General features: G+C 35.8%; 1 protein-coding gene across 2 annotated transcripts in view; it reads right to left on the bottom strand.

Moving 5' to 3' along the window:
* LOC106874539 (guanine nucleotide exchange factor subunit RIC1) overlaps window positions 1-16,957 on the bottom strand; it is a 245,149-nt gene that overhangs the window by 35,016 nt on the left and 193,176 nt on the right. For both annotated transcript variants that reach the window (XM_014922306.2, XM_014922307.2), the window contains exons 25-26: window positions 16,804-16,888; window positions 4,908-5,148 (exon numbers count right to left, since the gene is read on the bottom strand). In XM_014922306.2, coding sequence (XP_014777792.1) covers window positions 4,908-5,148; window positions 16,804-16,888 — 326 coding nt within the window. The remainder of the gene's footprint in view (window positions 1-4,907; window positions 5,149-16,803; window positions 16,889-16,957) is intronic.

Here is a 16,957-nt window from a genome sequence, read left to right as displayed (position 1 = left end):
TGGAAGGGTAGGAGTTTCGTTTGATTGAACATGGTGCCTGACATCCCTTCACTGCAGCTTACGATGCAGCAAAAGCAAGTCAATTCTTTAATAGGCATTATCAAAGCAACTTTATTATTTTACTAGCTGCCAACCCAACCAAACAACCAGCTAATCAAGGAGTCACTCGCTTGTTCATTTCAGTCTCAGTCAATTGACTAGAGAGACAAGATTTCTAGTTTTTCCTTTATTTATTTATTTATTTATTTATTTATTTATTTTTTTTTACAAAAGCCAATACTTGTTTGCCAAAAACAGCCAATATGTAACTTGAGTTAGTTAGGAAAGAAAAAAAAGTACAATTTAAACAAAATAAAACAAGGCTAAAACATTGGTAAAAAGTTCAAGGAAAAAATTATAAACAATTAAGGAATAAAAGAAAACAAAAAATACACACTCAACAAAGTTGTTTGCAAGTGATTGTAGAGTAATTCTGAAGAATACAACAGCATCATCATGTCAATGAACTTTTTGCCTTGTCAGAAGCAGTAAAGTGTTTGGGATTTCAATAACACTGCATCACTGCTATTGTATAATTTAGTTCCAGTATAACCTTGACGTCAACAAGAAATCTGGTCAATAACATCTCAGTGCAGATTAAAATACACTTGATACATGCTAACAGTCATAGATACTGCTTCCTTCGAATGTGCACTAGTTACAAAGGTAACTTCAGAAGATAGATGCAGAAATATAACAGTTTCCAGACATAACCAGCCACATGATATAAATTAGAGAAATGTTAACTATAAAATTAGAAATACTCGTTGTGAATTAATAATGTGGATTAAATATGAACAATAAAGAGCAATATAATTGAAAACAGAAAATATGCGATGAAGTCATAACTCACAATTTCATATTTAACCCTTTCGTTACCAACCCGGCTGAAACCAGCTCTGGCTCTGTAGTACAAATGTCTTGTTTTCTTTAAGTTTTGAATTAAAATCTTCCACCAAACATTAGTCACAATTTATGTTCCTAACACTAGCTTAATGATAACTAAGTTATTTTTCTAAATTCATTGTTACATTTAAAATAGTTGAAAGAAACACAGAGCATCTCAAAATAAATACAGTAACAAAAGGGTTAATATTTTGTTTGTTGCTGTTGTTGTGGTTGTTTTGTTAGAAGTCACATATGTAATTACTGGGATATCTTTCTCTGTGACATGATATGACAGGTAATATTTATCATTGAAACATGAAACGTAACATTAGTCAGTCTGACCAGAGTAGTGTGATAATGCTTGACAAGTGTGACTGTAGTGACACTTGTTCATTCATTGTTACTTCAGTGTAACTAGAATTGCTGTAATAACCACCATGTCACTGACACAGGTAGGTGTAAACTGTAACACCTGATATTTGTTAGCATAATATATATGAATGTTTGTGCCAGCAAGAGCTGTGTTAAAGATGAAAGATCAGTACTCCACTGTAGGACTCAACTAAGTTTTGCAGCAGGAGTTAATAGCTGTCATGGACTGAAGTATTTCCCAACTCTAACAAGAAGGGTCCACCTGTGACATGCAGTCATATGTTAAGGATATGTTTGGATGAAGGATAGTAATTATGATAGATCATACAGTTGACATCTTTTTAGGTCTAATATAACTAGATTTTCTAACTCATTAAATATGTTTAAATGTGTGGGGGGGGGATGTGTGTGCATTCATGCATTTGAAGCTGATATTTCATTCTGTCATTACTTGAAAAACAGAAAAAAATGGAAAACACAGAATAGATATAAAATTAAGCTGTGACTTGGAATGGGCATAGAAAAGAGGAAGTTAAAATGATGATGAGATGATCTCAAGAAACATCTACAATATACAGTACACATAAGAGCAAAGAAGCATATCTACAAGATTAAAGGGTAAAGACTCCCTTCAGTCATCAATGACCATAGGATTGCACCTAGTGAATTACCCTCTAAGGCACAAGTCTGGGCAAGATTGTTCATGGAACACCAGCAGTCACCTATGCATACCAAGTTCCTCTTTCTACACCACCGATGTTATCCAAGAGGAAGGCCAATACAGCTTGGCATCAGTGACATCACAACTCATTTCTACAGATGAGTGAACTGGAGCAAAGTGAAACAAAGTCTCTTGCTCAAGAACACAATACACAGCCTGGTCCAGGAATCAAACTCACTACCTCATGATTGTGAGCCTGACACTCTAACCACTGAGCCATGTGCCTTCACTACAATGAGCCATAAGCAAAGAGACAAAAATTTATAGAAATGAAGGACAAAACGGTGCTGGAGGGCAACAATGATGATGAGGGTATCTCACATTAGTACAAATCCACAAATTTATATGGAAGTTAGGTGGATCAACCAAAATGTTAAAAACTTAATCAATCAATTCCAGAAAGTTGAAGAACACTTATCTATCAACTCTGTCAGAATTGGAACTCTGGAGAAAAAGAATGGAACTAAATATTGTAAAATACTTTAGTCTGACACTATATTATTTTAACTCTTAAAACTCTATACTATAGATATCCACAACAGTCATCAAGTTCTAAACAGCACAAACCCACTGCTCAAACAGTGTTGTTTTTGGAGTTGGATATCAAAAACTGAGACTATACATTATTCTGTGCGAAAAACAAAGTTTGACTTCATGTTAACCCTTTCACTGTGGAAAACAGATATATCTACACATAATTTCATTACTCTTAACGGTGGAAAGCGGTTTTATATACCAGTCTGTCTGTTGCTGAGGAATATCACTTTTCAAACTATTTTCCATTGAGATATGTCAAGTTTACTGAGGCAACATGACTTGCAGAAAATACCAATTCTATTTTTTAGTAAACATTTAACATCATTCCAGGAATAATCAAGAAATTTCATTTTGCATGTGAAAGAGTTAAAAAGAACTTCCTATCAAAAGACTTCCTCTTTGCACCAAGTGTATTTATTTTATCTCATTATTTCCTTATTTATTAATTCATCTAGTTTTTGTTTCAAGTAAATTTACATGAATTTTTCTTTAATTTATGAGCTCAATGGTGGCTAATACCTCAAGCAGTGAGTTAGAATTCAGTGATATTATTTATTAGTGACTTTTTATTGATAATTTATTAATGATTTAATTAGGAAATTGCAACCCCAGGAATTGATGTCTTGCAAATATATATATATGAAAACACTTATGTGTAATCAACTTAACCAATTTCAACCTGCCTTGGCAAGTGAAAGGAAATGACAGTAGGTAAAAGTCAACAACACATACAAACTACATTATATTGCATCAGCAAATTTCACCCAAATTCATGAAAGAGTTATTTTTTTATTTGACTATATACATTTCATTAAAATCTTTGGTTTCTAACAAGATAGAGAGATTTATACAGAGGAAGCACTACAGAACTTCAAGAATTAATTACCAATACTGTTATTGTTCTGGTTAAGAGTGTGTGTGTGTGTGTGTGTGTGTGTGTGTGTGTGTGTGCGCGCGCACGCGCACATGTGTGCGTGTGCTAAGAAAGTGAATTTTCTTTAATGTTAGCCAGACATGAAAGAGAAGTCATTGAGAATTTAACAATACTAAAGATGGTTAACATGAATGGCAGGAGGAAGAGAGAGAAATTAAAATGAGAATGGTAGAGAAAAAGAAATTTGGAACCAAAAATTTGAATGGTAATTACCATTTTAAAGAGAGAGTCTTCAAAATTGCCTTTGTTTTTGGTTTGAAACAAAACAATTTATTCAAGACTAATTTGAGAGAAAAAAGTGACAAAACTTGAGGTTAATTACATATTTCCCATCACAGTGTATACAAAATAGATGATATCACATGGGGTGTGGTGTAATGTTAATTGCATTATCTCTTCTTTATGAATGAAGTACATTTAATAAGATATTGAATTTGTTACTCTAAATAGAAATAATGACTTATTTCCATTAGCACATTTGTACATTCATTTTACATACATTTTTCTATGCTGGCCTAGGTTGAACAGGCACTTATTTGAGGCAGTTTTCCTCTTTCAATTTAGCACATAAGACATCAGTTAGCTAAAGGCAATATTAGAAATATTTCCCTGAAGTGTCATGCAGTGAGACTGAACCTGAGACCAAGTGGTTGTGAAGTGAGCTTCTTACCTGTGCAGCCATACCTAAACCTCAGAGCTAATATTTTTATAGTCTCAAGGATAACATGTTTGAAGAGTAAGATTAGAGTGGATTGTATTGAAGTCCAGAATAATGCTAGAGTTCGGTAACTCTGAAAGAAAGACCTGAATCTGTCAGAAACCAAAGAGGGAATCTAAATTCTTTACTCCATCGTTGTATTGTCTCTGTCATTTAATCATTTATCATTGTTATTCTATCTCCTTACCATGTTAGCATGGGTTGAGATGAGTTTCACAAATTTAAATATTTTTCAGATAATTCTTAGAATTATTTCTACAACTGGATAACTTTCTGATCAATAACTATTGAAGTGCTAAAACAAAAATCTGTTTAGAGTGGCCAGTAGCTGAAATACAAGTTGAACTTCTGACTCCTGTAGTTTGTAGATTGATGTCTTAACTCCATCTCTGTTGTGTCTTTTTAACCCTTTAATATTCAAACCAGCCGTATCCAGCCCAAATTTTCTGTGTGTTTTATGCTCAAACTAGCAAGATCTGATTTCTCACACCTATTCTCTGATGTCATTTGAAAAATAAACAATCTCATCATCGAAATCATAAAGCTACAAGAAAATGCATCATTAATTCAAAACGATGTGAATAAATAAGCATTATATGGGGCAGAGTGATCTGAATGTTAAAAGGTTAATTAAAAGAAAGAAAAGAAAAGGAAATAGAATAATGAGTAGAAAACTAAATGGCAGAAAGATAGTTTACCTTTTGCTTGTTTGAGAAGAGGAGTCTTGAGGATTATTAGTTACTTTGGTGTTGTCATTGAGTCGGTTAGTTTCAGTGGCTGAGAGTTCAGAACTAGAGAAACTGGCACTCCTTTGAACATGGGGGTAGGCTGGCTTTTCTGTGGTAATAGGGGGACTGTGATAAGATGAACTGTACATTGGGTTACTTGACATGCGAGTCAACACACCACCGGGAGGTAATGAATCAACTTCACTGGGATCTAGTAAAAAGAAAAATACAAGACAAAAAAATAAATAAAAATGAAAATTTGAAAATATAATAAATTAGTCTAACTTATCAAAATATTTTTTATAATTAAAGAAAAATTATTAGAACAAACAATTTAACAGCATTTTTGGAGATAGGCTGGATATTCAATGATATAGCTACAAGTCCTTAATGGGACTTCCCAAAGCACACAGGACACATACAAACGAAAAAATCTCTATATGGTCAGTCACTCTATCTGCTAGAAATAGTAGCTAAATTCCACCAACCACAACTTGAAAAAAAAAAGTTAGAACAAAAAATGTAGTTCTGAGTACATTGTTTAAAAATAAGATGGTATGGTCATGACTAGAAAGCTTTGATCATAGATTGGTTTGATTAAAACTGACCTAGGGTTAAACAGTCACAATAAGGGATTCCTAAAACATATTCTGGTTTTGGAGATTATTAATTTAATGGGTCTCATTTTACACAACATTGTATTTTCAGTTATGCTTCACTAACACACCAACATATACATGCACACACACACACACACACACATACACCTGTTGTCTCATTTCAATCCTAATTACTCTTCTGCAAGATAATATCGACTTAATCTAAGAGTTTGTGTTTTACTTATCAAAATCTGCATTTACTTATTCTTACATAATGGTACGGAGGCGCAATGGCCCAGTGGTTAGGGCAGCGGACTCGCAGTCATAGGATCGCGGTTTCGATTCCCAGACCGGGCGTTGTGAGTATTTATTGAGCGAAAATACCTAAAGCTCCACGAGGCTCCGGCAGGGGATGGTGGCAAATCCTGCTGTACTCCTTCACCACAACTTTCTCTCACTCTTACTTCCTGTTTCTGTTGTGCCTGTAATTCAAAGGGTCAGCCTTGTCACACTGTGTCACGCTGAATATCCCCGAGAACTACGTTAAGGGTACACGTGTCTGTGGAGTGCTCAGCCACTTGCACGTTAATTTCACGAGCAGGCTGTTCCATTGATCGGATCAACTGGAACTCTCGATGTCGTAAGCGACGGAGTGCCAACAACAACAACATAATGGTGCAACCTGTGTGTGCTATCTGGATATAAGATTTGTAACCCAGAAAGTTCAACACACAGTTGCTTTACACAGTAATACTTATCACAGGAATTTCCTTACTTGATAAACACAATCATCTCTAAAGCTTTGTTTCTACCGAAGAAAGTTGGCAAAATTATCTTTACTATTCTGCATGTGTGTAAGAGTGTGTGTGTATCATCATCAACATCAATTTTGGCATGGGTTGCACTGTTGCCAGTGTGTGTGTGAATGAATGAATGGATGGATGGATGGATGGACAGACAGAGAGACAGACAGGCGTATAGAAACACAGGCACAAACACACATTTCATGGCTTCTCAAGGACTTTTGAAACTGTAAACAGTAAACAAAGATGCTCTGAGGAAGTTCGGTTGCCTACACAAATTCATGAACCTCTTCAGAGAATGTGACATTGAAATTATGGCCTTAATTATCGATAGGGAAAAATCTGAATCCTTCAATGTTAAAACAAAGGTCAGGTAAGGCTGTGTACTATTTAATATAATCCTTGTTTGTGTGACAACACAATTACACAGAAGGATGGAAAATAGGGAAGGAGTTGCTATTAACTTCCAACCAAACAGAAAACTATAGGCTACCATCTTACTCAGATCTGAACTGCTCCCTGACTCAGTTTTCACAGGTAGTTGTGCAATCGGTTATTGACAGCCAATTCTATTTTTATGCTGATGATGCTGATTAATGCTATAGGCTAGTATTCTGATAGATCAGCTTTGGATTCCTCCTTCCTCTTGTGGATAACCATCACAGAGATAGTCTTTTATGATTTAGATATATGCTTTAGGTAAAGTATATCTGAAGTAGGTGATAGATGCTGGTTCTTAACAGCATTTTTGGTATTTGATCAGAAAGAGTGTGTGTGCTGTGTGATGTGTCTAAGTTACTAAATTATCACCATGATATCATCAGTGTTGAAGATCACAAGCTGCAAAAAGTGTTATCAGAAAACACAATCAACTGGCAATTATAATAAAAGAGAGATGCTGAACAAAGCAATCTAAAAGATACTGAACATGTGCTCTATCTTCAGAGATTGCAAAGGATGTGCCATCTCATTCTTTCTTTACATATGCTCTGATAATATCACAAGCCACCATCCCTAACATATCAGCATGCCCTCTCAGTAAACTGCAAACTTATATGCCTTAGCGTCATCAATCAATGCTCTACCATGTATCACATACTCATTCACATAACTATTTTTACCTGTCAGGAACTGAGAATTAGGTGAATCCTACTTTCTCACAAAGGGCTCACACCAAAATTACTTTTCTTCTCTCCTTTAATTAATATACTGTATTGTTTACCTTCACTGCATCAATTCCAACCAAAACAGACGAGCATTCACCACCTTATATTCTACAGTTTATATTTAACTTTCCTTTTACCCATTCATGATGAGCTTAATGCATGGTAGCCTGGTGTACACCAAACATCAAGCACAACTACTGATAGTTAGGCCAGCTACGACTACAGAGGCTGATATGAGGTTAAGTATACTTAGTTATCTCATTTCTACCACCAGATTATAGGTTCACACCCTACTAATTACACTCATTAATGCTGAACTTCTAAACAAAACAAACTATTTTGTTAATCTGAGTGTCCTATGCTGTAAAGTATATGCCAGACCCATTTCACTATTAGATGTTGTGTGAATGTTATCAGGGCAGAATAATGAAATGCTACCCATAAAGACATCTCATCTATGAACTTACATGAACAGATGCAAGTTGAAAGAAAAGCACAATGTAAACAAATTAATTTGAAAGAAGTGTGTTGTTGGCCCTTGTATAGGACTGAACTGCACAACTCCTGTTCACTGGGTAAACAAGCTACCTATTATATGGACATTGTATTTTCAGTATTTCTTTTAATTTAATAACTGTAGCAATATTTAATTCATTGATGCACGGCTGTGTGGTTAAGAAACATGCTTCCCTGCCATATGGTCTTGGGTTCATTCCCATGCTTGGTACCTTGAGCAAGTGTCTTCTAGTATAGCCTTGAGATAACCAAAGCCTTGTGATTGGACTTAGTAGATGAGAACTGAAAGATGCCTTTGTGTGTGTACAACTGTAACTGGTCATATTTGGATTATATTTTACTTTTCACTAAACCCATACATTGGTTGTTTTACTGTTGTGACACCTGGATTTTCTACACCTGAAGAAATTCAATCTTAAGACTATAATCCAAGAGTGTAGACAGCCTAAAGCTTGGGATGAGTGCTGCATTAGAAATATTCCATCTTTCTCCCCTCCCAGGGCAGTGTGTGTGTGTGTGTGTGCGTGTGCTTGTCCCCCTCTCTGCTCGACAACTGGTGTTGGTGTGTTTATGTCCCTACAACTTAGTAGCTCAGCAAATGAGACCAACAGAATAAGCACCAGTCTAAAAAAAAATAAATACTGGGATCGATTCATTTGACAGAAATTCTCCAAGGCTGTGCCTCAGTATGACCACAATCAATGAAAGCCATTGTGGGGTGTAGAGGGATGTAGATGTAACTGAGTGGGTATTATCCATGTATATGTGAGCTAAGGATATAAAAAGATCGATAATGTGGGAAGAACAAAAGCAATAGCATCATCAAGAAAATGTGTGTGATTTAGAGATTAATAATACATCTGGAAAAAGACACACTTTCTTAAAATATCCATTGGTTCCATGCAAAGAATTGTTTGCCTGGAAACCATGAAATGCAACAGAGAAAACCAGTTAGAGATCCGGTGTACGGAATTTCCCAAACAACACATCTATTAATTTGGCTGGAATTCCAGTGATCAATTAAGCAAGACAATCCTTGGTTTGAAACTGCTGTGAAGAGACCTTGAATAGTTATTAAACTGACAGGCAGCTGACAGCTCTGGTAATCTTTCTCTTTCTCTCTCTCTCTCTCTCTCACACACACACACACACACACACACACACAAAGAAAAACAGACAGATGGACTGATACAGACAAAACTAGAAATACATTATCAGAAGCCACAACAGGGGGCACTACTGATAAGTGTACTTAAGACTAAATATCGAAATTACTTATGAAAATAGCAATTAGTCACTTGGCACAGAATGGAACTAATTTTCAACCAAGAATGAAATTTCCTTCTCCCTCTCCTCACCATCATTGTTGATGCTGTTGTATCGGTCAGCCAAATGTGGCTTTTCAGTTTCTTATTAAGAGCTCTTCCAAAATGCTAATATACAAAATGTTAATTCCACCAAAGCTGTACTATCTACAACAAAGACAGGATAAAATGTTGGCAAGTAAAGCCAAAGGTCAAATGATGGACTAAAGTTCAAATCTTGCTCAACTAAATTGACTTTCACCTGGGATTTTGATAAAGTACATTTCAAGAGATTATTGTGTGAATTAACATCTTACCTCCCATCACAACAGTTTATTGACTAATACTAAATGTAGTTCTAAGGAATGTGGAGGAATTGTTTTTATGTTGACACAGATCATGATGAAGATCTCTTCCATCGCTATCACAATCCTCATCATCAACTCCATGATACTGACAGTGAAAAACTGAATGTAAAAGATCTGTGGAGGTTGGAAAGAGATGAGCTGAGCCAGTGGGCTGTCTAGTGTCACCTTGCAAGGCAGCCTGTTTTGGGAAAATGGCTGTGATATTAAAGAACATAAGCTTTTGTTTGCAAGACTGATAGTTGCAATAGTTGTTGTTGTTGGCACTCCGTCGCTTACGACGTCGAGGGCTCCAGTTGATCCGATCAACGGAACAGCCTGCTCGTGAAATTAACGTGCAAGTGGCTGAGCACTCCACAGACACGTGTACCCTTAACATAGTTCTCGGGAAATTCAGCGTGACACAGTGTGACAAGGCTGGCCCTTTGAATTACAGGTACAACAGAAACAGGAAGTAAGAGTGAGAGAAAGTTGTGGTGGAAGAGTACAGCAGGGTCCGCCACCATCCCCTGCCGGAGCCTCGTGGAGCTTTAGGTGTTTTCGCTCAATAAACACTCACAACGCTCGGTCTGGGAATCGAAACTGCGATCCTATGACCGCGAATCCGCTGCCCTAACCACTAGGCCATTCCACCTCCATAGTTGCAATAGTAGAGACAAATGATATGAAGAAATAACAGGACACTTTTCAAGGAAAATGTAAGTTCTTTTCAGGCAGAATGAAGTTGTTCTAATCTAACACTGGGAATTCATCAGTCTAAGCAATGGAAATTAACAACATCCAGTATCTAAAATCATTATCTTGTTTATCTTCAACAGTAACATTGTTGTAATTTCATATTAAAGAACTTCTCTATATCACCATATATAGATAGTACCAGTGAGATACCAGTTCAATCAGAATGTATGATCTAACTAATTAATATTTGTAAATGGCAGAGCAGGTAAATATTGGAATGGCATGTGCAGTATTAAAAGCTGTGTATTAACATTCAGTTTATTTCTCCATCTTTTAGTGACTGCAGTATTTTATGAAAGCTTTACACACATACACACACACAGACACAAATATACATACACACAAGCAGAGAGAGAAAGAAAGTAGGAGTGGAGACATGTATAAAAGTTAAACTGAACACACAATCAAATTGAAATGTAATTCATATGAAATTTCACATGTTTTCTAATAGTGAGGATTTTAAATATTAAATTCCCTAAATAGATAGAATACCAATATCGAATATCAGATGGAACAAACTTTAATACATAAATTCTTGTGTGTATATGAGTGCACTTGCACTCATATCATACAGCATCATCATCATTATTTAACGCCTATTTTCCATGCTGGCATGTGTTCGAAGGTTTGATAGGATCTGGCAAGCCACAAGGCTGCATTGAGCTCCAACATCAGCTTTGGCCTGATTTCTATGGCTAGATGCCTTTCCTAATACCAACCATTTTACAGGGAGTAGTGGGTGCTTCTTTTGTGCCACTGGTACTTGTAGTGTTGCCATGTAAAGTTGCAAGACAGAAAAGGGAAAGGCTCCTACTACTAAGAGGGAAAAATTTAAGAGAGGAAGGTGGAGGTGAGTGGCTTTATGCCAGGTGTTGAAAGGTTAATGTATAATAAGGGAACAAGCACAGCTACACACACACACACACACACACACACACACACACACACACACACATATATATATATATATATTATTACTGTTGATAAGGCAGTGAGGTGGTGAATGGTTAGCATGCCAGGCAAAATGCTTAGTGGTATTTCATCTGCTGCTACATTCTGAGTTCAAATTCTGCCGAGGTCAACTTTGCCTTTCATTCTTTCGGAGTCGATAAATTAAGTACCAGTGGATCACTGGGGTTGATGTAATTGACTAGTCCCCTTCCTACAAATTTGAGGCCTAGTGCCTCCAGTAGAAAGGATTATTAGTATTGTTGTTGTTGTTAGTAAATAAGTTATATGGTATACTCTTGGTAGTTTGCTGGTAAAGCATGTTCACGGTCTCAGTGTTCAGTGGGTTTTTGATTAATGAGAAAGATACAATATGGAAGATACAAGATCGTTATTGATCACTACAATGGTTTGACTTATCTAGCATCAATCTCTCACAGGTGGTATTCTGAACATCTGGTTTAGGCGCATCCATCAGCGTAGATGTGTCTCCTCAGGTGATTTCAATGGATATCGTTTTAAAATAAACTTTGTTTTGTAAGATTTCTTCTTGATCTTCGTATATAGAAGTGGAAAGTTATGGATTAAATACACAATATTGTGTATTTAGTTCCTTTTATATCTGATATTTGTTACGGATTTTCTATAAGAATGAAGCTGTATACCTTAATTCTGTATATAAAGACCAAGAAGAAATCTTGCAAAATGAAGTTTATTTTAAAAAGATAACTATTGAAATCACCTAGAGATGCACCTAAACCAAATGTTCAGAATCCCACCCATATATGATCAATGAAAGAGGGGTTGAAACAATTGTAGTGATCAATAAGGATTCTCATATCTTCCATATTCCGCCCCTCTCATTAATCAAATATATATATATATATATATATATATATATATATATATACATACACACACACACACACACACACACACACACACATTTATATATATATATATATCCATATATGTACGTGTGCACATTCATATAAAATAAAACAAAATATCTATATTCTCACACCCAGTAACAGTTCATTTCTTAAACACACAGTCCCTCTACACAGCACCTTGGGCAACCTCTTCTCCAACAGCCCAGACTAACGTCTTTGTAAGTAGATGTGGAAAACAGAAACTGAAAGAAGCTGTAGTGGGGAGGGACATTTGTATGTGATGCACGCATGCATTCGTATGCATACCTGTGAGTTTGTTTACATTTGTTCTTCTCTGAAAGTTACTGAGTTACAAATAAAGACATTGTTGTCATTTCCTTTGTTAAGAAATCATCTGCTGGCTTTGCAGCATCAAAGGCATGTGGTAGATATAAGATCTCTTACTTGAGAAACAGGTAAGGGTTACCATCACAAAAAGCAACCAGCTATTTGCTATTATAAGCATGAGAGTTACCAAATAATGGATTATTAGAACAATCAGTTTCAAAAAGAAGAAATAGCCACTGTTGCAAGATTAAAGAAGTCTCTTGATCTTATATTGTATCTTTTCGTTTGCAAACCACTTTATAGAGCGTACTGAGTGGAATCTATCATGGCACAAACACTAAAGAAGATACCTCATCTGGAATTTCTTCTCTAAACCAAATTCAGCTTTAAAAATCACCATACACTAACCGCTACTGTCTCTCACTTTGCCCTTAAAGGACATTCATCAGAGTGATCTCTAGATAGTGACTACTGAACCACAGAGTGTGGAACATTGCCAAAGGCTTGCTCCAGCTCAATAAAGTTTAGGTATAGGGGATCACTCTAGTTGAGTATTTCTTTTGTCTCACAAAAGATGGCCTTAATAGTAAACCTTCCTGGCACAATGTCAAACCGCAACTTGTCTAGGCGAATTCTTTTCTTAATATGTTGTGCTATATTGCCTTTAGTGACTTTCATAAGAAAGATCATTAATTTGAAACGTTTGTAGTTCCCATTCTCCCTAGAGCATTTTTTGTGAACTTGTAGTTGACAATGATATTGTTATACCAGTCATTGCTGAAACCTTGAATGCCAACAAAATGACCTCTTTGATTTCTTTCACTACAACTTAGCTAACATCACTGACTTGAACTATTGATACCCATTAATCCTCACACACACACACACACACACACACAAACTTATTTTAGAAAACATGTCCCACTCAACACACTTCTCTCCAATTTTACTTTCAAGAAAGGTAAATTAATAAAAATGTCAATAAAAAAAACTGAACAGACATGCCACCATTATTCAAAATTTGCCTTGAATGTCTCACAGCTTTATTGTAGCAACTCAACTGAGAAGATAATCAAACAATAGACTCAGCAACATGTAATGTTAGCTGTTCAGCATGAATCAACAAGCAGGCAGCCAGTTGATCAACACCAGACATCCATGGAGGATAATTCATTCCTGTCCAGTGGTTTTCGTGCAGACATTCATATACAAATGTTCCTGAGAATACTGCAGACATCATCAACACTTACCCAGTCTTTTCTAATTAACTTAAGAAAAGACACTAATAACTTTCCTTGTTTTTCCTCTCCGTCTGAAGTACTCAATCATATATTAATGTCGCATACATACATACACGCACAAATACATAAAGGAAACCTCTCTTTCTTTCTCTCTCCACCAACACCCTCAACTGGTTGGGTCACTTAATTGTAATTCTGTAATATTCAAGTGAAGAAATTTGTAATTTTCACTAAATATTAATGATCTTTATTTTTTTATCACTGTCAGAACAATGACAATGGCAATGATACCAACAACAACATCAATGATAACAACATCAACAACAGCTAAAAAAAAAAAAAGGATACAACAATCAGAAAATAAATTAGAGAAAAAAAAAACAGGATCCTGAAAAACAAAAATGGGGGTAGCAAATAGTAGTAATAATAATAGTAATAATAATAATAACAATAATAATAATGGCAAGAGACCAAGAATGCAACATTAAGAAGCAAGTAAAACACTGGTTAAAAAAAAAGAGAAAAGAAGACATTTCACATGAAAGATTTGAAAATTTAATGAGTAACAACATAACTTTCACAGGGAAAACAACAAGGGAACCAAAACTTAGTATTTTTCTTTTGTGTCTTATTAAATTATATTTCCCTTTACAACACACAAAAATAAAGAATACATTAAAGAAATATAAAAACACAAACAACTCACAAATCAAAAGACTTTATATTTGATAAAAAAAAAGTCCCAATGCAAAACGAAACAAAAAAGAAAATCCCCCTTGAAAACAAAAGAAGAAAAAACAAAAATTCATTTCATTATACAGAGATAACTGAGACACACTTGGTTGAGAAGACAATAGCAAGACAAACCATTGTTGATAAGGGACAGAGAAAACAATATTAAGACAAAGTTCAGAATGCTATTGGAGGGATTCATTGTAGAGTATATTGGTTCAATTCCATTACTGTCCGTGTACACTATAACAAAAGGAGTACCCCCTTTTGTTGAGTCTATTTACACATTAAGTTATTGAGAAAAGCATTAAACACTTGATGATATGAGTATATCTAAAATAAGTACTAGTCCTCATATAGTATATCAGTCCCCTACAAAGTAGCCATACAGCTTGTCAGTTGCCTAAATACTAGACCTCATACAGTATGAGGTGCATTCAAAAAGTATCTGACCTTTGGGCATAGGGAAAAACAACTTTGTACATTTCAAGAATTTTATTTAATCACCTTCAAAATACTCTCCTAGAGAGTTCATACACTTCTTGTAGTTCTGCCATGGCTGGTAATACCTCTGGGAGGCCTTCTCTGGAATGCTATAGAGCTCCACCATCACTTTTCTCATAACTTCCTCTCACGACTCAAATCACTTCCCTTTCATCATGGTTTACAGTTTGAGGAAGAGCCAGAAGTCACATGGTGCCAAGTCGGGAGAGTAGGAAGCCTATCCAACAAGTGATGTGCTGTTCTTGACGGAGAAAGTTGGATTATGAGGTGCTTTCAAAAAGTATATGAATTCATTTTTTTGCTGACACTCAAACAGCCTAACATTACTCAAACAGTAATGGCACTCAAACAGCCTATCAGTCCCCTTAAAGAAGTGATGGTATGATCAAAATCAATGTCAAAATTAGGTGCCCTCCAAGATTATTCAGGATTGTTCAATCACACCACACAAACATGAAAGGTGTCATTCAGTTTTATGGCACATCCTTGAAGGCTTCAGCATCTGTAAAGTGAAACATGGCCATATGCTTGTCCCCATTCTGTTGATGGTACTTTCTTCCATACAAGATGGGAAACTACTCTATCTGTCCTAATCGAGGGCAAAAATCAAAGTAAGTGAAGTAATCCTCAGAGTTATACAAGATACAGATGACATGCTACTTACAACACATTCAAAGAAAAACTACAACACCTTATCAACTCACAAGAGCTTGTCATGATTTTGGCTTGGCCATCAGTATGAAGATGATGAAAGTATTGGACCAACATAGTGAACACTCCCCTATCAATATCATCAAAAACCACAAGCTGGAGGTAGCCCATGAGTTCACATACCCAGGCTCTAGCATGATAGACAACCTCTCTCTAGAGTCTGATATCAACAGACATATTGGAAAAGTGGCCTCAATATTAGTCAGGTAGACTAAAAGAGTCTGGAAGAACCGAAGCTTCACTCTACAGGGCTTGTGTTCTCAGCACACTGCTTTACAACAGTAATATCCAAGTATCTATTCCAGACAAAAACATCATCTCAACATCTTCCTTCTCCACAACCTGAGATGGCTGCTGGACAAGAACTAGATTGACCAAGTCACCAAAAATTTTTCTTTGAAAGCAGATATTAAATATGCACTACACCCAACATGTACATAAATATATAAACATGTATGCAGATATGCATGCACATGTATGTGTGTGTATGTGTGTGTGAATATATATATATACACACATACACACACACATGTATATACATGTCTGTTAGTGCATATAAACACATATTTGTCCAATATATGTACATGAAAACATAATGTACACATAATATGCTTATATTGAGCTGTCAATAGCAATTTAGCCTACTTAACTTTTGCCATAATTCCAACAGCAGACTTCCATTTTAACAACTCACAGACTTGGAAATAATATTGATTTACAGAATGACAACAAAGAAAGCTGACCAACGTCCATCAACTTGAACTTCCAAATCAGTGTTGGTGCTTTCATAGTTATTGACCAACACAAATGGGAAAGATAGAAAAACAGAAAGCAGTGCTAAATACAGAAGTATGTCATGGACCTAATAGATGAACTAGTATATGCAATTCCAGTTTACACCATCTCATTGCTCTATTTAATTAAAACTGGTTAAAAAAGTCTGTTCGGTTTTTTTTTTTTCTTTTTCCGTTTTTAATGGGAAAATAAAAGCAAGAAAAAAAAAAAGTAATAAATCTCACCTATTGCTTTCAAGAAGCGAATCAAATCTCTGGCAACATCCCACTGGCTCTTGTCCAGGGCGGCATCCAGAAGGAGAGTGGCATGCTGTCAGAAGGAAAAAATAATGGTATAAAAGGTTGGTGATGGCAGTAGCGATGGCACTGATGATAGAGG

Source organism: Octopus bimaculoides, chromosome 10, assembly GCF_001194135.2.
Source record: "Octopus bimaculoides isolate UCB-OBI-ISO-001 chromosome 10, ASM119413v2, whole genome shotgun sequence".
Lineage (NCBI taxonomy): Eukaryota > Metazoa > Mollusca > Cephalopoda > Octopoda > Octopodidae > Octopus > Octopus bimaculoides.
The sequence above is the reverse complement of the archived record's forward strand: the minus strand, read 5'-3'. Positions and strand labels throughout refer to the sequence as shown.